The sequence below is a fragment of the Crotalus tigris genome, unplaced genomic scaffold (genome assembly GCF_016545835.1).
Source record: "Crotalus tigris isolate CLP2741 ecotype Arizona unplaced genomic scaffold, ASM1654583v1 scf7180000023617.9722795, whole genome shotgun sequence".
Classification (NCBI taxonomy): Eukaryota; Metazoa; Chordata; class Lepidosauria; order Squamata; family Viperidae; genus Crotalus; species Crotalus tigris.
The window spans coordinates 5,444,067-5,468,521 of record NW_024100081.1 but is presented as its reverse complement, the minus strand read 5'-3'; the positions used below and the strand labels follow the sequence as shown (position 1 = coordinate 5,468,521).

General features: G+C 35.7%; 2 protein-coding genes across 2 annotated transcripts in view; one reads left to right on the top strand and one right to left on the bottom strand.

The window, feature by feature from the left end:
- AGBL4 (ATP/GTP binding protein like 4) overlaps positions 1 to 14,759 on the bottom strand; it is an 891,909-nt gene extending 877,150 nt beyond the window's left edge. Inside the window, exons 1-2 of the mRNA XM_039319949.1 lie at positions 14,709 to 14,759; positions 9,431 to 9,553 (exon numbers count right to left, since the gene is read on the bottom strand). Coding sequence (XP_039175883.1) covers positions 9,431 to 9,553; positions 14,709 to 14,748 — 163 coding nt within the window. The 5' untranslated portion in view covers positions 14,749 to 14,759. The remainder of the gene's footprint in view (positions 1 to 9,430; positions 9,554 to 14,708) is intronic.
- A 6,078-nt stretch (positions 14,760 to 20,837) lies between these two features.
- The window catches only part of ELAVL4 (ELAV like RNA binding protein 4), a 124,701-nt gene continuing 121,083 nt past the window's right edge, over positions 20,838 to 24,455 (top strand). The window contains exon 1 of the mRNA XM_039319963.1: positions 20,838 to 20,933. The gene's annotated coding sequence lies outside the window, so the exon portion shown is untranslated. The remainder of the gene's footprint in view (positions 20,934 to 24,455) is intronic.

Below are 24,455 nucleotides of genomic sequence, written 5' to 3'. Positions count from 1 at the left end.
TATTGTAAATGCTTCTGACTTATTTTGGAACACCTTCTGTGAAAATCTGGCATTTTGCCTTAACTGAAACTTCGTTTGATTTTCTAAAAATATTGACCTATGCCAGGATCTATTTCTTGCTGCTCAATCTTCTGAACTGTGGTTGTCAATACTAAATGTTTTGCCACAGCTTTCTTAGATTTTGGGCATATTTCTGTTTATTAAGTTTGCTCTAAGTAGATTTTTACCCTCAGCCCTTCAATTTTAACTCTTGCTTGACCGATTGAAACTGTGGTCATAATAATTAACTGTAGCATCTAGATTAGGAAGGTTTCGGGGTGTTAATCTAAAGTGCCTTGCAATGAATCATAACAAGTGGCTGTTGACTCCACTAACCATTTATAAGGATAAATGGCACAAATCCTTGAACCATACAAGATAGTTCTACCAGATGGCTGTGTGTATACAATTATTATCCTAATGACAAAGTATTACATTAATTTCAGTTAGAAAAATTCAAACATGCCCTTGTACTGAAAACAATGAGACCTGAAAATATTTAACAATGTTAGACTATGAGCCATGTTTGTATTTGACAATATCATATATTGGATTAAATCCATTCCTCTGGAAGTATGGTTAGAAATTGACTGTATCGCTTTATTTCCTTTCAGCCAAGAATCTACCAAAATATTCCCTGAACACTAGGCTGCTGAACACTATTTGGGTGATTAGTTATGGTATAGAGTGCAAAAGAGAAATAAATAAGAGGTGGAATTCATTTGGACAACTCTAGGGTCTGGTAGAATCAGTCACCAAATATTTTTAATATAGATGTAAAGTGCACAATCCAACAGAACTTGAGAATTCTGATAAACAGTTATATTTATTTGCATAATTCTACGAGTTTGATTGAGTATTGAATTAGATCAAGAGGCTGCATATCATTTAAGAGTTATTTTAAAACATTACCAAGCTATTGCCTTCATCCCGTTTATTGGCTTCTTGGATACATCAAGATGGGAACTGCAGGAAATCGAATGTTGGACTAAAATCTTTGCTTTTCTGTAATTCAACAAAACCCCTTTGCTTTTCTTGCCAAAAGTACTTCCCTAATGCTGCCAAGAAAACTGGATGGACATAATAACCAAAGGTGACTTCATCTTTTTTGAAATATGAAAGCTTTAGAGAGTTTTTAAATGTCATTGTTTTTTAAAAAATCATAAAAGTAATAAATGAGAAAAATATGTGCATGTGATTTGTTATTTTATTCGGGAAGACTTAGGAAACAAACTTTCAATTGCCACTCACTAAAACATTATGGTATTAGCCTCCATACTAGATGGATTCAAACTAAAGGACAGAACATATAGATTGGGAACTAGTGACGTGGCTGCATTGTTTGTAATATCAAATCTTCTCTGCTACTCTGTTAATAGTAACATTGATTTTTTAAATAGTAGAATGCTTTATTACTGTTGTTTTTTATTGTAGGCTGCTCAGAGCAGAATACAATAGTCATAATTTGTGAAATGGGCACCTATATAAATATGATGAAAAAAAATATTATAGTTTCTTTCTTTCTTTTTTACTTTACTACATGGTGAAAAGCACTATGAAGCAGTATATAAGTCCAAGTACTATGTAAGAACTGATACTGGATTCTAGGAATTGAGAACAAAATCTGCAGTGAATTTGTCATATGATTAAATTTGTGTGTAGTATATGTCCTACTATCCTTGTCTTTTTTTTTTATCCTGGCACTTTCTTTTTCCCAGTAAGTAGGCAATACAGACTGAGGGGGGGAAAGTAATAAAATAAAAGAATAAGTTTAAATGAATGCGTGGAAGGATGGAAAAGTTGCTTGATTGACAGTTCATGTTATTTATTTTACTAACCAAGACCAAATCAACAAATATTAAAATATACACAGCAATTAAAATACATATATAAAACTACATGAAAATCAAAAGTAATCAAAACTGTGAGGAAGGTGAAAAACAATTTTTAAATGATAAAGCTACATATAGACATTTTGCCATGATCACTGAAAAGGGAAGCAGTAACGTTCTTGAGGGGGAAATTTAAATTTCTGAAAATTGGGGTTATAGAGTTCTGATCATATATAGTGTATAATTTAATAAACCTGAGATATGGCTTTAGCTTTAATTTTTTAACATATAAACATAATTTTTATATGGAAGGTTAAAATGTCTTCCACTTGTTAATTGGCAATATTTTTATTTATTTGAAAGACCTAGTCCAGTGGTGGCGAACTTATGGCACGGGTGCCAGAGGCAGCACTCAGAGCCCTCTCTGTGGGCACGCGCACTGTCACCCCAGTCCTAGGCCTTTGGCTGGGTTTTATAAAACCTTTTTCCTTTAGGCCTCCACTCCGTGTGCAAAAAAAAAAAAAAGGTTCAATCAGTCAATTTCAACTTCTCACAGGAAAAAAAAAGATCTTGCAAAGTTGGAATTGATTGATTGAACTTTTTAGTCCCACCCAGTCTGCAGCCACACCCAACCAATGGGCCACACCCACCCGGCACCCGACAATGTATAAGTGGGTTTTGGGTTGCAGTTTGGGCACTCGGTCTCTAAAAGGTTCGCCATCACTAATCTAGTCCCTACTTTAAATATTCAAATATTGAGAAATAGACCTCAATTTATCAGACTCTGAATGCAGTGGACTAATTCTTCCTCAGCATTTTATGCATGCATATATTGAGCAAAATACATAAAATCCAACTTCTGCATTACATCTGCATAAAATGTCAAATATGCATATATAAAATCTCACTCATATTTAACAAACATCCAGGGTTGATAGACAAACTGTCCATTAATCTTTGAAGATTAATTCTGCCTATGTATCTAATCTCTATTGCAGTGGTTTCTATAGCAAAGATCAGGATCCCAGCATGTCATATCCCATTGCTATACATGCCCCTAATCTCCCTAGTTACAGATTATGGACTCTATAATTCCTATTAGTGTGTCTATGGTAGAATAGAACTCAAAAACCATGGCAAATATAATTATTGAGAGATCATAGGGAGACATAGATTCTTCAGTCTCTCTTTATGATCTAAATAAGTGGTTCAAAGTTCCGGATGTGGTATTGATGTTATTAAATTCTTTAAAATACTGCTTCTGATAAAATTTTAACAAAATCTCACAAAATCTAGACCCTTGTATAGATACATTTATATAAGCATACTTTATCAGCGATACTGAGAAGAGAAAGTCAGTAATTATTTATGCTAGAGCTGGAAGCCCTTTTCTCACAAAGTAATTCGCCAGCCCAAGTCTTTATAGAAAGGGAGAATAAAAATCTCTGCTGCCTGTATAATGAAACTTAATAAAAAGTTATTACACAAGGGAAAAACTGAAAACTCAACTTGGATGTTGTCTACTACCCAAGGAAATTAACTCAGTTGAAAAAGAGATAAAGAGTTTTATCTTCATATAAAGAGCAATTCCTTAACAGCAGTGCCAAGCTTGTTGCAATAGACTTTGAATACAGACATCTGGCCTGGCTATCTTTCTCCTGGAATTCAGCAGCAACTAATTTGTTCCTTCGCAGTAATGATGCTCTGTATACTTTCTTTCAGGGTATCCTGATGCTGCTCAGTTTTTTTTCCTGCCTCTTGTAGACATTTAGGATTTTTTATTCTGTGCCAATTGACACATGCATAGAGCTATTCCCCCCACCCCATCCCACTTATCTCTACTCCTGCTTTGCTACATTTTTTAAGACATTAGTTTAGCTCTACTACAGCTGTGGACTACTTGATTATTTCAATCAGTGGGATAGCGTGAAGGCCCTATGGCATGCCAGTCCTTGCTTCACACATTCACACGTCTTAAAATTTGTGTTCTATGTGTTTCATCAAAATAAGAGAAAATATGACACATGTATTTAGAATTACTTAAAATCTTTTCTTCCTTCAGAGGGCTGGGCTCCAAAAATATTTGAAGTATTAATAAAAAAATAAGTGACTGTGCCATTAAAAAAATAAAATGTTTATCCACAACACTTTTCAAACTAATCAGATGGATTACTATTTATTGTTAGTGTGCACACACCCAAACACATATTGCCTCATTGCTTATTTATATGAAAGTCCACAGAAGCCACAAACACGAATTATGCAGTTGATTGTAAATAAACTCCATAAGGTTTAAATATTACAACAGATGCAAAGAGCTATAGGAGGTATGCCCATAGATATCTCCCTTGGTGCCCTCCAGACTACACTTTAATTTTGTTGCTGATTTAAATAAATATATGAAAAGCTGGCATACTGAAAATAAGTACCTCCTCTAACATTATCTGCATTTCAAATAGGCCTCTAACTTCCAAATGGAATTCAGAGACATTGTTTGATAATAAAAATGTTTTGTATTTTTTTTCTGAGTTCTGATTAGACAATTTTTTGTAAATGGAATGCCCTGTATTCAAAACATATTCCATATATCTAAGAAATGTATGTTTCTCTCCCTCTTAGATTTTTATTATCCATATTAGCAAGGCACTATTGTCTTATGCTAAATAAATAAGGCACTTATACAGTTCATCAGAGTTCATTTTAAAATACATTTTTACCATTTATTAAAACAGAGGTGTCAAACTGCCACCCCGTGGGCTGGATGCGTCATGCGGAAGCCGCGCCCACCCCATTGCCGGCAATGGCAAAACAGTCCTGATACGTTGTGCGACGTCACATGATGTCGCGAGTTTGCCATGTCTGCATTAAAATATTTACGTCCATTTTCACTTGCACCATTTCTAAAGAATACTATAAAAAAAATCTCTTTTTTTAATTGAAAGTTTTTTAAATTTTACAAGACAAATCCCCTCCCCAAACCCACCCTCCCATACTCTCCCCCAACTCCCCAAACCTCCCTAACCCTCCCCTAGCCCTCCCAGAGTTGATTACAGGCTTGTCCAAAATGCTTCAAAAAAAAAAAGAAAAAAAAAACTTAAAACACATATAAATCCTAAACAAATCTAAATACCTTAAATTAAATAAATTATCTTCTCTAAAAAAATAGTAATTGGAATCATTAAACAAATTATAATATACTCTAAACATCTTCTAATCATACTTATAATATTATCCATCATTCTATATAAACTCCTTCCAGAACACAATTTTAAACACTACTTTCTTTGAACATCTATACCTACAATATAAAATCTAATATAAATCATAAACAAATCTGAATACATTTAGTTAAACAAGTTATACTCCCTCCGAAACACAAATTTAAACATTACTTAAAACTTAAAACATTAGAATAAACAAGTTTTACTCCCTCCAAAACACAAATTTAAACATTACTTAAAACTTAAAACATTAGAATCCCCTTATACACATTTAATCAAATTCCATCTTAAAAATAGTAATAATAATAATAATAATTAAAAAAAACCCCAAACACTAAACACATTATTCCATCTTAAAAATAGTAATAATAATAATTAAAAAAAACCAAACACTAAACACATTGTAGTATACTCCAAACCTTTTGATATCATACTGATATTATTATCATTCTTTATAAACTCCCTCCAAAACACAAATTTATCAATAACAAATTTCATCCACAATAAACACATTAAACATTTAAGTCTTCCTTATCAGTCTCAATTGTCCATTTTCATTCTCCATCCTTATCATACTGATATTATTATCAGTCTCAATTGTCCATCTTCATTCTCCATCCTTATCAATCTCTAATTTTCATTCTCCGTCTTTATCTTTGTCAAGCTCGAGAGAAATGCTTTGAAATCTGCCTTTAAAAATTGCTCCAAAATTCCTGAGTCTCCCAACGACTCCGAAGCCAATACATGTGAGGATTCCTTAAACTCCTTGTTCTGTTGGTCTTTACAATTATATGTTACACAAGTTGTCCTCTGCCCCTTCCTCTCAGCTTGTTAAGACCCCTCAAGCTGAGATTTCCCATTTTCCACTTCTTCAGACAACAATTCCACCCTTGAAGATTGCTCCAAAGGCTTTATAAGTCTTGCTTCTCCCGCGGATTCAGAAACCACTAGATGTGAGGCTTCCTTAGCCTTCTTCTGTTGTTGCTTTTCTTTACAGTTATATGCTACACAAGTTGTCTTCTGCTCCTCAATCTGAACTTGATGAGACCTCTCAAGCAAAGGTTCCCCAATTTTCATAAATATAGGCTCTTCAAACTGTAATTCTACATTCTTTTCTTCAAAAGCTTTAAACTTAATAAATGGCGATGAGCATACCCCCAGGACCGTAGTATAAAAATCTTTTGCTTGAGAAACAGTATTAAGTCTATAACATATCCCCAGGTAATTCACCACCATTCCAATCGGAACATCCCATCTGAACGAGATTCGTCTCTTTTTAAGTTCATCTCCTAAAAAAGCAACTCCTTTCTTCTTCTTAAAATTTTAGATGGGATCTCCTTTAAGATTATGACATCTTGTGAAGCAATTTGAAATCTCTTCCTATAAAAAGTTTGTATAATTTCATTGCGTAGAGATCTTTTCCCAAAGTAAATTACCACATCTCTTGGCAAGTTCTTTTGCACTGCCACCACGGAATTAACTCTAAATAATTTTTCAATTTCACTAAGTATTTCCTCTTTTTCTTTATTCAAAATCACAGCAAAGTCCTTTGCAACCATCTCTTTCAGATCTCCTTGCAAGGACTCTCCCAAGCCTCTAATTCTTAAGGCATATTCCATTTGTCCGTATTGAAGCATAAGAATCTCATTTTCCATTTCTTTTTCCATACTTTCAATTTTTCCCTCCATTAATTCCACTTTTTCATCTACCTCTTCCACACGGGAATTCAACTTTTCAAGAACAGAAGCAACTCCTTTTAAAGCCAAAACTATATCTTGCCTCAAAATCTTATTGTGGGAATGGTGCTCACCGACAATGGACGGAACAACAAGGCGCTGACAATGGGACGATGGCAGAAAACATCCTGAGTATGCGCGAGGGAGAGAGCGTGAAAACGAACAGCAGATCATTCAGGAGAACTCACGGGAAGGAGGAGGGGAGGAGGAATAGCATGGGCTGCGACTATGAGCCTGTGTTAAAACCCCGAGGGATAGATAAACAAGATCAAAGTGGTCTTGGGGTTTGCAGGGACATTGGAAGCGATTTAAATAATTGCCCACCCCCGCTCCCTAAGGGAAGTCATGTGTGGGATGGTGGGGGAATTATGAGCAGGGGAGGAGAAAAGATCCTGACCCCAACCTGACCAACCCTGAAACAGCAAACGGAGTAATATATGACAGAATGCAAATTAGCAATGGAAAGAGGATAGGTGCTGATGTGGGAGGTGTACTTGGGACTCAATTCGATCAGCTGGGGCCGATGACACGCTCCAGGAGCCGGAAACAGGCATTAAACAACTGTATATAAGACTTCCCCGGCGTTTGCCTTTTAACCCTGACGATGTCAAATGTATTTGACGAAAGCTTGGTGGATTAAATTCTATTTTTAGATAGATATTCTCTTGGTGATCATTATTTTGACAATATGAATACTCCCAAGAGTCACGTTTTTGTTTTTATTTCTAATCATATATATATATATATTACCTTAATAAAGATATTATTCAGAAAATGTTAAATGTTATTAATGGGCCAAAGTAACTGAAAATATTTTAAAAGTAGAAAAATTCACATTGTTATTCTAAATAATTAACATTTTCCACAAAGTCAACTTCTTTAGCAAATTCACACACAAAAAAAATACCGTAAATACTAACCTTGGTTTTTCTTTACTGATTTTTTTTTATATTTTCTGATTTATTATGTATTTTGTTTTAGATGTCGTATGCTACCTAGTATTTTACAGTGATAAAAGAAATTATTCTTGCCTTATATATGCATATGAAATACATTTGCATATTTTGAACCTGTAAATCCTAATATAGCCTAGATCAATGCCCTCATTACGGTGCTTCATCTCTCCCATTAATTACAATGCTTTCTATGGTACACACAAGAAACTCTATAGTTTAATTGGACAAACTCAATCTCTGTCTTTTAGCAAAAAATGTACTATTTGTCTTGCATTAATAATCCTGACCTACCTCAGATATTCTCGTACAGTTTACACAACAATTTTATGGATTCAGGGAAACGCACATCTTTACAATTCTTAAGCGTGACTTAGCAGCGTGATGGCTCGTGTGGTTAAAATGCTGGGTTGACAATCATCAAGCCTGCATTCGAGACCCAAGTGCTGCTGTGTGTCTGGGTGAGCTCCTGTCATTTGCTCCAGCTCCTACCCACTTAGCAGTTCAAAAGCGAGTAATCGTTTCAACCCGGAAATGCCTTGGTGCTTCCAATACAAAAGCAGCAGCACTTAAACTTAGGCTATTTTTTAACTTGGAACTACAGTTTGCGCCAGTAAAGTGTATTTTTCCCTAAATCCACCTCATGTGTTTTGAACTCTGAATACATGGAACACAGCCCTGGTGACATTTCTGAAAAAGAAAAATATCTGTAGGAAACTGTATTTGAAACAAGGACAGGGATCAATGGACAATGTTTTTGCTCCTTTGTCCTACTTCTCACTGCATTTGGCTCCTCTAATGATTAATCAATATTATTACACTAGATTTTTTTAAAAACCTACAATAATTTTATGATTTGTACTACTTTATAAATTAAAAGGTGTGTTTTAGGAATAATACTTGTTATTATAAACAAGTTGAAATGCTCAAGTATTCTTAATAACTTATTATGCCTACAAATATTAAGAGCTGATTGAAAGATATTATTTTAAAGTTCACAAACTGGAGAAATATAATCACTGACATAGTAAAACTGACATTAGATATGGACATTTTAAGAATGAAAAAATGACTTAAGACCTCTTCTGGCATGTTTTTAATATTTGGTACTATTATATTAATCAACTATGGGTGAAATTATCAAAATAAAGTCTTCTCAAGGTTTCTTATTGGTAGGAAGCAGCATATTTCCAAACAGTATAATTTAATGTTGTTTTCCAAAACAGCTATGTCTAATGAGAGATTCCAATATCAGATGAAAAAGATAAAGAATGTCTACATATAATATATAATATCCAATGGAGACAGGTGCTTAGGACCTTCTAATCCTGAGAATCAAGACAAAGTTTTCACCGGAAGAACGTCCTCCTGTATTTCTGCTGAATGGAAATAGAACATTTCTTATATATTTATTCATAATTAATTCCTAGTTTTGCAGTAACATACAGAATAATTATTTGTTGGTCAAAGTCTCATAAAGTCAAACATTTATCTTTTCGAAATATAGGCTTATTCTCAATATGTATTGCTTTAAGTGATTAATACTTCCTCTGTGGACGTTTGATAAATAAATACTGTAAATATTTTCTGGCTAAATTTAAAACCTAATGGCTGTCGCCAGTTAATTTGATAACTGGCAATCTACTTACCACTTTCAAAGCAGGCATCAAATACAAGATGTCCTTTTTTTGCCTGCCCATAGTAACCTGGTGGAAAAGCAGTGTACTTGCTTAAGTTTCCTGTAATAATTTCATCTATTTCTATGTCGCTACCTGTTGGAATAATAATAAGGAAACCAATTAGATATAATTAGGAACTCAACACAAAATAAAGTGATTCTCTTTATTATTAAGGATTTGCAAAGGTGGCAAAACCTAAATGCTTATTTATTTACTTCAGCAGTGGGCAAGTATGGCCCCATTAAGATTTGTTGACTTCAACTCCCAGAATTCCTGAACCAGCATGACTGGCTCAGGAATTCTGGGAGTTGGTCCACAGGTCGTAAAGGGGCCATAGTTCCCCACCCCTGACTTTACTTATTTATATTTCATATTTCTAGATTGCCCATCTCAATCAAAGAGAGATTCTGGGCGGTGGACAGCACAATATTGACATATAAAACAATTTATAAAATTAAAATGAATTTAGAGTTAATTGTTTTAAAATTTTAACATTTCAAAAAGACAAGAAAATTTCCAAGAAGGCAATTTAATCCTATTAAAATTGATTGATGGAGGAAGAGGAAAAGCTCTCATGACACCAACCAGCCCCCTACAACTACATTATCCTTTGGGTTTTCCAGGCAAGGCTTCTTTTCAAGAAGCTTATCTGAAAATTACTGCTAATAAGATACAGTATTTCAAAGCATTAATTGTATTTATTTGTACCCTGCCTTTATTATTTTTACAAGTAACTCAAGGTGGCAGATACATCCACCTCCTTCCTCCTATTTTTCCTACAACAACCCTGTGAGGTAAGTTGGACTGAGAAAGAGTGACTGGCCCAAGGTACCTGGTTGGCTTTTATGGTCAAGGCAGGGTTAGAACTCTCCCAGATTCTAGACTGGTGCCTAATACACTATACAATAATATATACAATATATATTATCATATAATACACTATGTAATAAATTTATAGTAATTGTAATTACTGCTCTAGAGAATGGGCCTAAATATTCATGATCCATAATAAAAGCCTATACAGTTGTATCAGAGAATTAAAATGTTATTAAACATATATATAAAGTAACATACCTTACTTTACAGCGCTGTATACTTAAACAAATCGCAGTTACTCATTGACATCCTATTAAATTAAATTTAGCTTTTAAATTAAATTAAATATAGCAATTCTCCAAATTGTACATGCAGTTCTCACAAGGCATCAGAAGGCCTCAGAAACTTTTGGAAGGCTTTCCAACACCTTCCAAGAATAGCGGGAACATATTTGGAGAATAGTGCATGGTATTTGGAGGACCGTGTGAATGGCCTTGGGAAGAAGGCTGAGGAAACCAGCAGCTGCCTCATATAGGCCAAGGCCAGGGGAGCCCTATCAGCATTGGAAGATGGTAAAGGTTCACTGGTGGTGGTAGGGCCAGCAAGCACAAGGCAGCAAGGCCAGCAAGGTGAACAGAGCACAGGGTGGCAAGGCCAGCAAAGCAAGCAGGGAGAACCGGGTAGAAGATTAGTCAGCTGGCAGGGTAGGCAGAGTGCAGGCGGATGGCCAAAATGGCAGAAATGGAGGGAAGATAGGCAGGGGGGGGGGAACTGAAAAGGAAGCAATCTCTTACCTTACTAAGGCTCAGGGCTGGAATCACCAAGCTGGGAATAGCTTGGATCAAAATGGGTTTTTACCAAACAACTGGTGTCATTCAGATGACAATGGCACAGGGAGTGCCAAGACTGCCATCACTAAGCAACAGGATCACTTGATATTCTGCTTTATAACTTCACCTAGCAATGGAAATTCTGGTCTCTATTACTATTGTAACTCAAGGACTATCTGTACAGTTCTTTTAAAAAAAAATTATTTAAAAATGTGTGCTTATTAAAAACAGTTGATCAATTCATGTTTAGAATTGATAATGTTTAGGTTTTAGAAATAAATTTCACTTTCTATAACTTCCAACATTTAATAAGTATATAACAAGGACTACCATAACAATGTATATTTTTATACTGAAAACACTTCAAATTGTTTAAAATTAATATTGCTCATAAATGATAATGATTTTATTAGTTAAAACTGACTTCTGTGTAATAAAAGATTTATATATAACTTGAAGCAAGTTATCTTAGTAAAAATAGTAAATTATAATAATTTACTCGCAATGCAGAGCAAATTGAGAGGAATAAAAGCAGTGCTATATCATTGCTTCTGCTAAGAGACCAGCTGCTTTTGGCCCTTTTTCAGTCTGAACTGTTTCTTCCAGCTGGTTATTATGTAAACTGTAATTTTACAGAACAGGGAATTGAGGTTTTTTTTCTCATATTACCATTCTCTTTTTCTTGTGAGTTATATTTTTCAGAAACCAGAAACTATTATTTCACTAATTTTTAAGGTCCTTTTGGAACTATTTTTGTTAAAGATTGAGCTAAATATACTGAAAACAAATAGTGTCATGATGACTTTTATTAGAAATCCAGATTCTACACAACCTAGTAAATCCTATAATTATTAAAGTAACACTTAAATTGGGATCTTACAATGTGCTCTTTGTACGGATTTAAGCACAAAATCCATGAACTTACAAAGTTGTTTTGTAAGGGCCATACTACATTTAGTAATGCTAATCTAATTCTTAATTAGCAATGTAGAACCAATGGGCACTCTTAGAATCTTACCTGCCTAAAGCTCATTAAGATTCTCTGCCCTCCTGATTTTAACTTTTTTTAATTTAAAAATTATTTTGGATAATTTGCAAGCAATAAAACTCCAAATCCAGCAACTCTGTGGATCAAGAATATACTTCAAATTAGGAAAGAAAAATAAGAGAACAAAGATCAGAAAGTCAAGGTTCAGTTTCCAGCCACTTACCAAAACCTCTGAAAAAAACAAAAGAATGGCTTGGAAATCTTATATATGGGCAGTAAGGAGGTACTACATCATCATTTCTGAAACTGGTGGTATTACTTGAATCACTATAAAACATCATCTCCTAAACCTATTTCTGCCAGAAAATCTAAAGGAATGTCTTAGTCAATGGTTTTAAATTCCATCTTCTGGTTTAGCTGGTTCCTAATTGTCTAGACCAGGGGTAGGCAACCTTGGCTCTTTTATGACTCATGGACTTCAATTCCCAGAATTCCTGAGCCAGCATGGCTGGCTCAGGAATTCTGGGAGTTGAAGTCCATGAGTCATAAAAGAGCCAAGGTTGCCTACCCTGGTCTAGACCAGTGGTTCTCAACCTTTTTAATGTCACGACCCCCCAACCGGTCGTAAGTCGAGGACTACTCAACCGGTCGTAAGTTGAGGACTACTCAACTGGTGCAGCACGTTTGCAGAATGGGACTTTTGGCGGGCTCAGCAGGGCAGAGACAGCCTGGACAATTCCTATTGGCTTTTGAAAGCCAATAGAATTAGACTCTATTCAAGAGAGTCTATTCTATTGGCTTTCAAAAGCCAATAGAATAAAAGGGAATAGCACAGCTAAGGAAAAGGGGAAAAAAATGGCGGACTGCGTTGTTTGGCGACCCCCGTGAAATGGTCATTCGACCCCAAATGGGGTCCCGACCCACAGGTTGAGAACCACTGGTCTAGACAACAGAAAGAAATTTCTTTCTTTCTCCAAGCCAGAATGAAGTATTGCAAAAAATGCCTAGTTGGGAAAATACTAACATGTTTTAATAATAATAATAATAATAGTAAAGTTGGAAGGGACCTTGGAGGTCATCTCACAGTTCTGAAGAGAATAAGGCATGAGAGGAAAGCAACTTTGCAGTTAGAAACTTTTCTCAGAGCAATTGTTCAGATTTTGTTTACATAAGACCAGACAAAATACACAGCATGAACTAAAATGTGACAAGCTATTTTCTTTCCCTTTTATTTGCATGGAAAGCGAGGGATTTTTAACTCTCCTCTTGGTCACCTGGAAGTGAGCACTGATTAGCTCATGATGTTCCCTGCTTCTTTTCAGTGTTTTAAGAAGAGCCAAAATGAAGTTAAATACGGGTAAGTAAAATACTGCTTGATGAAAATCTGGAAAGCAGAAACAATAGTATGGTTTGTAATGACAAATATGGAGATGGAACAACATATGTTAGAATAGAATGATAATCCCTGGAAGGGGAATGACAATAGTAGTAATCAGATAATAGCCAAATAGTAAAATGATGTTGAAATAAGGTTTAGAGCCCCTGGAACTACAGTTATCTTAAGAGGCTGTTGTATAGAAATATCAGCACTTGCCTAAAAATTACCATTTTAGAGCAGGCTGGACTTTGGAAATAAAATGTTGCACCTAAAAATTCAGTACTAATATGTTATTTCTATGTTCACTGAATACAAGAAATTATATTAAAACAATAAAACTAATATTGATATTTATATTTCTTACATCAGATGTAATTAACACAAAGTAAAAATGTACAGTATTTTTCAACATGCACCTCAATTTGTACTTAATAATAAAAACTTCTTCCCATCTTTTTTCTTCTAGAAAGAAAAGGTAGAATTGCTGCAGGGTCTTGATTAACAGTAATTAAGACCTTTGCCTGAAAGCACTGAGGATCTCATATTGTCTATCTATGATTTCAACCCCAGGGTAATATACCTCCTCATATTAATCCCAAATTTCTTTGGCCTTTTTCAGTCCCTCAAGGTCTGGCATGACTACTGTCCTTTTTTCCCCTTTCAATAGTGCTTAGGTTATGTTATGTTTTTCATTCAGACATCTAAGCCATTCTTATAAATATATTCAGGGGACATTTTCATTTTAAACCCCATGCTCTGTTTCACTCCCCTTTACTCTTCAGATACCCCTCCTTGCTTTTATCTGTAATTTTTCCATGGTCCTCAAAAAGCTCCCTTGCTTCCAAACGACATCTTCTTTGTGGGAGACTTTAACTATCAGTACACACTAATATACCTGGAAATATAAGGATCTTTTCTCCCCTCGAGCCAAAGAGGCCTGTACTTCCTTCATCCTGTAAGTAGATCCCTTTCTGACCTGCATGTCTAGCAAAGGAACTGCTGTATTTATGTCCGAAAAAATACAGTAACGCTTGTTTGTCTTACAGCAACGCTCTGTGCACAGAATATGAAGTCATTCCTTACCAAAACGTCAGAGCTGAACTGACTTCCAGCTACCTATTCTGAAAGCCATTCCTTTCCCCCTCCCATTAATGTTTATTCCCTTTCCCCGCAAAGACCCCAGGCAATTCTCCCAAATCTCGCCCCCTCCTCCCGAGAACTACAGCAATTACTAACCCGTTTCTGCTGTCCTGCTCTCCGCCATGTTTGTTTTCATCCCTATTTTCTCTCCCCCTCCCAGCACTAGACGCTGCTGGAACGTCACCATGGCAACGTACGTCACAGCCCGGGAAGTTCCTTATGCCTTTTACTACAGCGTACGAATGCTTTGTATCGGGATTAAAAGTGTTAAGAATTGGGGGGGGGGATAAAATGTTGATATAAAAGGATTAAACCATGCACACCTGTAGATGGATAACTGGCATTTGAATAAAAAGTAAAATCAATTAACTTCAACGAGGCTGCACCCGGAAGAGGACCTCAATCAACTAAGTGATAATTATGCCTAAGTAAAAACGCAGGGTGGCTGGAGACATTATTCAGCAAAAGTTAAGGCTATGAGCAAGAGCTACCTGAACCTAAAGAATGCATAGGTTTTATAAAATTGAAAATATAGGCAGAAAGATTTTGTAGTCTTGTCTATGCCTTCATGAAATAAACAGGACGAGAGTGATAGCAAAGGCAAAAGCAAAATCTCATTTTTTTAATTTAGATGACTAAATGAAGGGGTGTTTCATACCTTACAAAATTGTTCCATTTTTATTTTTCTACTATTCTTCAGAATGGCTTATTTCCTTCTCTTCTGTTAGGATGGGGACTAGAGGAGAAGTGAGAGATATTGGCTGCTTTCCCAATGGCTTATTTTCTATGTGGCTGTGTGCGTGTGCATATATATATGTCTGTGTGTGTGTGTTGTCTCTTTATGTTTAAGATCTATAACATGGCTAGCTTCTAGTAATTGTAATGTGGGCTGGCTGGTTTCTGGTTTGATTTTTGGACAGTTTAAACATATTTGGTTCCTGAATGGCTTTTTCAAATTCACTTAATAGTTTTTGTGCTGCAGGTGGTGGGAAGGAGGGAGGGAGCCTGGGGAAGAAGAATTTGATCTAAACTAGTGTCAAACTGCCAGCCCACAGGCCGGTTGCATTATACAGAGGCCGCGCCCACCCCAGCTCCTGCAATGCAAAAAAAGTCACGATATGTCGTAACACGTCACGTGATGTGAGTTTGACACCTGTGATCTAAACCAATGTTTCTCAACCTCAGCATCTTTAAAATGTGTGGACTTCAACTCCCAGAATTTTCTAGCCAGCATGGAAGAAATTCTGGGAGTTGAAGTCCATACATATTAAAATTGCTGAGGTTGAGAAATGCTAATCTAGTTGAACCAACCTTGCAGGAAAAGGCATTTGGCCTTGAGCGCTTCCTCCATTTCTTTTGCAGATATGTGAAGTGCTGCCATGTTTTCAGGAGGGGAGATTGTAAGTAAGCAAACTTTGTGCTAGGCTTGCATGCTGAATTAACCAGTACTTTTTTTCTCAATTCCTGTGGAACTTATCTTCTACTTGCAGCCATCTTCTGTTCAAGGTATTTTTTTGGTTGTTATTGGGTTGCACTTGTTACATAACAAATATACACATAAAGAGCCAGTAAACTGTAGTCATCCATAATGGCAGGAAGGTAATTTGACATCCACTAGAAAATATACTGTATAGAACTTCCTGCCTATCCTGACTAATACTGTCTAATGCAGGACTTATAACTCGATGCTCTGTGGTGGCAGAATTTCAGGGGTTTGAATTCCAAGCTGATGTACAGGTAATCTTCAGCTTATGACCACAATTGAGTCCAAAATTTATATTGCTAAGCAAGACAATAAAATGAACATTGCCCCATTTTATATCCTTTCTTGCCACAGTTAAGTAAATCACTGCAATTATCAAGTTAGTAATACAGTTGTTAAATGCATCTGGCTTCCCCATTGACTTTGCTTGTAAGAAATTTGCAAAAGATAATCACATGACCCAGGACATTGCAACCGTCATAAATATGAGTCAATTGCCAAGTATCTTAATTTTGATCACATGACCATGGCGATGCTACAATGGTCATAAGTGTGAAAAATGGTCATAAGTCACTTTTTTCAATGCTATTGTAACTTCAAACGGTCACTAAATGAACTGTTGTAAATTGAGGAAGAGCACTAGCCTAAAGCATTGGGCAATATGATGCTGTTGATGTGACCTGAACATCAACAAGCAAACATCATAGATAAAAGGAGCTATTCCTTCAAGAAAAGGGTAAAACTGAAGAAGGCCACAAGGACTTAAATATGGGATTATCCAATTGATGAGCAGTACGAACAAGGACCTTGCCCTCTGCTATAATTCCTGCTGCTGCAGTTTGTCATGTACTGCTGGCAGCAGAGTACATCTGACAGCAGAAAGGTCAGGAAGTAACTCATAGGTGCATTGTGTGCAAATACATTAATAATGTAACTCTTTAAGCCCTCCACATCTTGAGCTCTGCCCACCTGATTCATCATTATTGAGGACTCTGCTATCACATGGTACTGCAGTACTACACGGGTAAAATGGTGATCAAAGAAAGAAATTGTGACAGTCACAACAGCTTGAGTTAGATATCATTGTTTCAGTACTCCTGAACTCAGCCACCTTTGCTACAATGGTTCGAGGTGGAGAAGGCCGACCAGAAAGTCTAACAAGACTGCAAAGGCTGCTTTTCTGCCAAAGTTCTCTCGTGACCTTGTGTGATTAGTGACTCAGCTGATGTTGCCCCCAGCCCTAAGACATGAGGATATGCTTTGCTCCTGGCCCTGGGACATGAAGTCTAGGAGTAGAGACTCTGTTCTCAGGAGGACTGTTGAAGCAGTATAGTAGGACTACCTGATCCTTTTTTCTTTTACATGAGAATGTGACCTTGGATTCTTTGCAATCCTGCTTTTTTGCAAGTAGTGGCTGATTACAAAAGAGAAAGTGAGGGAAGAGCACTATCATCTTCTGGCCAAGAGGTAGACAATTGGATATAAGTAGATGCTGCCATATAAAGATGCTAATGTGGTCGTGCCATCCAGCACACAAAGAATATAAAGTGAGTGGAATGATTATGTACTGTACGTATGCACAAATAAAGGCAAATATACTGTACATGTCCCAGGATAATGTTGCAGGATCCAACCTGGATTAGTCACCAAGGTTTAGTCTTCCAAACTTTTGATCTCGTGCAACGAATTTCTCTCTCACCAGAACACATTCTGGTTTACCAGTCTGGTAAGAGAGAGGTTCCCTGAGGATGGGCATGAGTCTGAAAGTTCGGACGACTAAACCTCTGGTTCCGGTGACCGACCCAGATTGGATCCTGTACATATACAGGACAGTTCTATACTGGGTAAGATGATTTGCTGTCACTTTGAATTTTGAAATAGGGAAGAGGATTAACACAAAGGGATTAAATAGGCCCTTGAATAAAAAGATCAAAGTATACAGTATGTGTGGTTTTAAGTATCTGAAATAACAGTAAACTTATCTAATGAGGCTATGAGAACTGAGAAAGGACCTAGCTTCCTTGGTTGCTAGTTTTGCAAGGTTTTGACACAACACAGAATAGCTGAGTAAGATTAAAACATTGGCCAGTTTGAATGTACAATGACCAGAGTTCAGACTGGCTTTGCAATGAAGAGACAGAAGTAGGAGCTGTGATTGATAATTACCTGTTCTTTTGGTCTCTGGCAATCTTAGGGGATGGCTGCTGGCAGAGCAATCAGGTGTCATAAAATGGTACATTTGTATCTTTTACATACTTAGCTACCCATTTCAGACTTCTTGGTTTCCTCAGCCTTATTCACTCCTCCAAATACAGTAATAATTGTGAGCATTCAAAACGTTATTTCCTTAAAAATAAAAATGTCAAAACACCCCAAGATTCCCTGGACACCTGGTTTCTGGAATTCTCCCCAGACTTTTTACCCAGTACTGGCCATAAGAAGAGTTTAATATAGGGGTGGGCAACTACGGCCCCTTTACGACTTGTGGACATCAACTCTCAGAATTGCAGAGCCAGCCATAAAGGGGTCATAGTTGCCCATCCGATATCATATATTCTTCCATGTAAAGAAGCAATGCGTTTCATCAGTGTTTCCTCTTTCCCATTGTGCTTTAAATACCCCTCTTTGGGTTGTGTAGTCTGGAAGGAAAAGGAAGGAGGACTTAGACTATAACAATCAGCAACATTTTATGCTAAGATGCATTGAGAATTTTTTTTCTGAAATGTTTTTTACCCTGATTACATCTGGCATTCTTGCCAGCATCTCCCTCCACACCTATCAGTTTGACAGCAATTAGGACAGAAGTCTCAATTTCTTATTAACAATCCATTGGGTTGGAAAGAATAAAAATGGTTTTTTTTCCAAGAATTGCTCTTTTTTTTTAACATACCCATGGAAATGTTCTTACACCTCTGAAAGGAAAACAAGAAAACACAGATAAACGATGAGGCATGACTCTAATATGAAAATGGTAAGAGTGTTGTGCTTTCCAATTCCAGAATATTTAGTATAAAATAAAAAGGCCTGAGCACAGGGGTAGGTAACACATTTTGTTAAAAACTGTAGTGTTCAAGAGAATAAAGGAGAGAGGGAGGATTATCGTCAAAGCTATTTTTTCAAATTTATGAAAACAAAACTCTGTGGAACCCCTTTTCTTTCTCACTTTCTTCCTAGAGTATTCCTATTAAAATGGGGGGGGAGATATAACAAAAATAAAAAGGAAATATTTTTTATTTATTAAGAAAATGTATAGGGCTGCCTAACTCATCATGAATACTGGCAGCTTACAGAAAATCCCAATACAGAACCTATTAATTTCCCCCCACACACACACCGTGACAACAATCAAGCCAACCACTTGATGAGCTCCCTGTCACCTGAGTTCTCCAGGCCTGCTGGCAAAACCATGTGTTCAGGGCCTTTCAAAAGAATGTCAAGGGAGGGACCAATCTTATTTCCACAGGGATGGTATTCCTCAGGGAGGGAGCCACCATGGAAAAGACCCTTCTTCTTGCTCCCACCGAATGGACCTCCTTAAGAGAGGTGACCTGTAATACACTCTGCTTCCGTGTTCTGGTGGATCAGGGAGATATAACTAGAAAAAATAACCAGGCCCCAGGTCATGTAGGACTTTAAAGATAATCAGTACCTTGAATTGGTCCTGGAAGCAAATTGGATTAACTAAATAAGTGGTAACAATGTATCTGTATACCTTGTAAAATTACGTATTATAATGAAATATGTAATTATGTAAATCCATGTGGAACAAACACATTCTGGAGTAAGTATAAATACTAGTGCAATATTTACTTGTATTATATGGTCTTACGCTGTAAGGCTAAATAAGAATTTGTGAAGTGCTCCCTGTTTGTATACTAGGCTTTTAATTGTGACTTTTTTATTGATTGTCTTATTTACTGTACAAATAGTAGTTTATAATTCACCTTCCATCCCCATTTTGGTATTGCTTTGCATCTTTGAGTTAACAATTAGTCAATATTTGTATTTAATTTTGCAGTTTGAAAGTGACCAAGTCCATTTTGGATAAAGTTAAACATTTCAATAAATCAGAATAACTATGTTAATACAAATCAGAATTGTGTTTGATGGGATACACAGACTCCTTATCATTTCTGTTTCAAGTCCTCAATAATTACACATAGTAGTGCAATCCATATTGATGAAATATTTTGTAATTACATGAATATACATATATCAATATTCATAAAATTCTCAATATTTAAAGAAATATATAACCTATCTTTTAAGAAGAGTAGTAGTGGAACTTCAATAGTTTTTAAAACCTCCTCAAACATATATTTAAAATATGCATAAAATATTTTAAAAGTTATAGCCAAATATTATGAAAGTGTTAATAGATCTCATTGTCTACATACAAAAACAAAAACTGGAATACATCTAAACAATACAATATTTCTTACATCTGTAAATTATCCACTGTACTCAAAAAACTCTGTGAAATTTTACCTAAAGATCTGAATCTATAGTTCATATTGTTAGAAAGCAATGACAGTACATTTTCTAGAAAATATTATTTTAGGATTATTACTACAAGTGGAATATTACTGTCAGTTGGAGATATATTTGATCCATTCTATTCATACCCATCTGTTTCAAAGACTGTAAGGTTGTTATTGTTGGATCACTGAAACTAGACAAAGAAACAGGGCGGTCTGTGGGAGGAGTAATACCAATTACATGTTCAGGTAGAGGCAATGCCACATAACAAAACAAATGTGCAATTCATACATTGAAACTCAACCATAGCATTAATTCAAGTATTGTATAGACAACAGCTTTCTCTGAAAACAAGTAATGTAAGTTGTTATTCTAATATTAATTTTAAGGAAGTTTCCACTTTGCTTTTTTTTTAATATGAAAACCATATATAACTAAAACTGTTTAGTTTATATTAAATATTCCTTCAAAACTATTAATATGACCTATTCAGGGATAATCATAAAATGCTATATTATTTTAATAGTTTTATTTGAATTTTGAAACTTTTTGTAAGAGTTATTGGTTCAATTTTAATTAATCTGCAATAATAAATTTGCCATAATATATTAATCAAGGCAATTAATTGTTTCTGGAATACTTGAAATAATTTTAGGGGGGTCTAGTACAAAAATAATAGCCTTTAAGGACACATTTTTGCCTTACAAACCCAAAATTACTGTAGATTGTGATTTTCAAATCTTTCCTTTGAAATACTCCCATTTACTTCAAAAGAACTACTCTAAAGTAAACATTTGTGAAGACAGTGATTTCAAATGTAAAATAAAAATTAAGTTAAGATGGCATAACTGGATATATATTTTCAACATGAGCACATTTTGTTGGAAAATTTCAGTGGATTTTAGCCTCAAGTATGTATGCTCATTGTTGCAAATAAAGTTTCATTATAAGTAAATATGAAATTTTGTCAAGGAAATGTAGTGTATTACAGAATAATCCCATTACTGTTATTATTTTGCAGTTGAGGGAAAATTTGGAATATTTTGAACTATCAATAGAAATTACTGACATATAAACATATCCATTTCATGCACAAATAATGAGCAGATATATAGTACTGCAGTTATTGTATAATGCACATATTTCAAACATAAGTTCTAAATTTTTAAGACCTATATATTTTACTTGTATTGTTGTTGTAGCTTTTCCTCAGATCAAAAGCAATCTGGATAATATATTTTGGTAATAGATCATTACTTGGGTGCTATTCCTTTCACTTGCTTTTTAACAAGTTTGATGCCACATTGCGATAAAATTATTTTCTTTGAAATTCCTTGTGATTCCGATTTTCTTTGGTAGTATTTTTTTTAAAGAACTAGATCTTTTTCAGTCATCAAGGAAATTTGTGTATCATAAGATGCTATCTTTTCTTCATAATGGCCTGATATTTTTAAACAGATATGAACATCTATATTTTGTTTGCATTTATTTTAGGTAAGCATGACTATATATTCATCTGTTTTTGTATTTCCAGTTAATAACAATGTACATATCAATGAACTTGTATAACCTACATTGTGAATTAGAAATGTTTTTTAGTATTTTGTATAACATATGGTTGACATTATTTTCATAATGTACACTTTTTAAAACTATTACTATATTTAAATTTTGTCAGGATGATAAATTGTCCATACTATGTATTAATATATGAAACATATTGATTTTCATTATGATATAGGGACTGAAATTTATATTCATAGGGGTGAAAAATATACTTCTTCAAAAAAGTTTAACTTTATGGATTCATCATTGTAGAGTATTTTGCTAGAACACATTTCTTACTATTTTCTTCTGAGAATTTTTTCCATCTTCCTGTTTTAGCACGTGATCTTAGTTTCTCATCCAACTAAAAATCAGGACCAAGCTCTTTGTCTTTCTCTCCTAGCTTTCTCTCAGTGCTAGAAATAAGAAAGTGGCCAACCAATTCTGAAAATGTTGCCTACAAAATGGCATGACATATAATTGCCAGGAATTAAGACTAGCTTAAACCACAACAACATAAATAAAAATGCTAGGTGTGGGTAAAAGACAGTGCAGGACAAAAGGAGTACTGTATCAGTGCCACCAGAATGTATGGAAGGCAGTTTGTTTATATAGTGCTCCATCATTACACCAATAGTATTAATGTATGATGATAAAAATGTAGAAGTATGAAAGTATGAAAAATGGGGGTATACATTAATATGTATATAGGGCTAAGGGGAAGGGAGTGAAAAAATTAGATTATATATACATTACTTGCAAAGTAAATTGTACTGCAGTAAGTAATTGTATTGCAGTATGGTATATCTTCACAATAATTATTTGTAGGATTACAAGTAAATCAGCTTATTTGTATTTATTAAATTTATTAGTATTTATCACCATCATAGCAAAGATGACTCAACTGAAATATCCAAATCTCTTTTCCAAAATTTAAAAATAAGGTGGTTTCACTGATAATTCCATTTTTAAAGTTTAAATTTAAGATATTTCTGGTATGAAACAATTATAGCCAATTTTTACTACTATTTACTATAGTTAGCAAAAATCATACTAGCATCTGATATTTATAAATGCTAGAGTGGTTTTAAAAGAACATTAAAATGCCATTAAGTGTATTTTCTTGATATATCAGACTCTTTGCTATATTCCCTAGTACAGTGATGGCGAACCTTTTGGAGACCAAGTGCCCAAAAACTGGCCCCGCCCCCCCACTCCACCCCCCTGCCCTGCCCCCACTCTGCCCCGCCATCCCCCATCCCGCCTGCCCCCAGGACCACTAACCGCCTCCAGGGCCTGCCACAGATCGCCCAGGCAGCCCAGCAGCGCTATGGTGGCCACACCCTCTGCCCGTGCCCTGCAACATCAACTGCGTGATGGGGTGTGAGGGCAGAGTCTTGTCTATGCTACCTGGCTGCCATGTCCTTAGCGACGCTGCTCTGTGTGGGCCACGCTCAGGGGCGACTGTCATTCAGGGGGGCTGTTGGAGGGGGGGGGTCACAGGGGGAGGCAAGGCTGGGGCAACGGCACGTGTGCCCACAGAGAGGGCGCCGAGTGCCGGCTCTGGCACCTGTGCCATAGGTTTGCCACCACTGCCCTAGTAATTGTAGGAAGAGTTGTAAATGAATACTTCCATTTTTTAAAAAAAACAATTACACTATTTAGTTCGGAGTGTTAATACAAAATACCAAGGTAAAAGAAAGAGAAGAACAAAGCAACCAAAGGGGTTTCTTTTGTTTACTAAGCCATTAAAGAAAATGAGTTTATATTTCTATATATTTTTGCTAACTTGTTTTATACTGTAACCATGTAGAAAAAAAACGGAAATGTGCTTGATGCTACACTCGGCCCTTAAAAATTTATCTGTAAGCAAATCAACCTTTGCAAATTTATCTGAAAAGTGAGTCTAACATTGTTCAGTGGCATGTACTCCACTCAAGTATGTGAGCATCAGGCTTTAGTGACATGTAGTTTATTCAAGCTCCTGCTTTAAAACCTCTCAAAATGTGTTTTTCTAAAGCTTTTCGCACTGTGGCCTTTAACTGTTTGACTGCAATAGGTAAAATAACTAGAAATGAAGATGCCTTAAGAATTTCAACTGTCGTACTGCTTGCATCCATACTCTGCTGCCCAAGCCCAACTTGTGGACTTCCTTGTATGGGTGCTCCTCCCAACCTGTAGGGATTGCAAACCCCTATTGCTTTTCTATACCCAGGTTTTTGTGGCTATCAATATCACAACAATTTCATGCCAGGGTTATTTATTGGCCAACAGGTGACTCCTTGCCCTCCAGTCAACAGAAAGCATATAGATGAGGGTCTTTCTTATCAATTCCT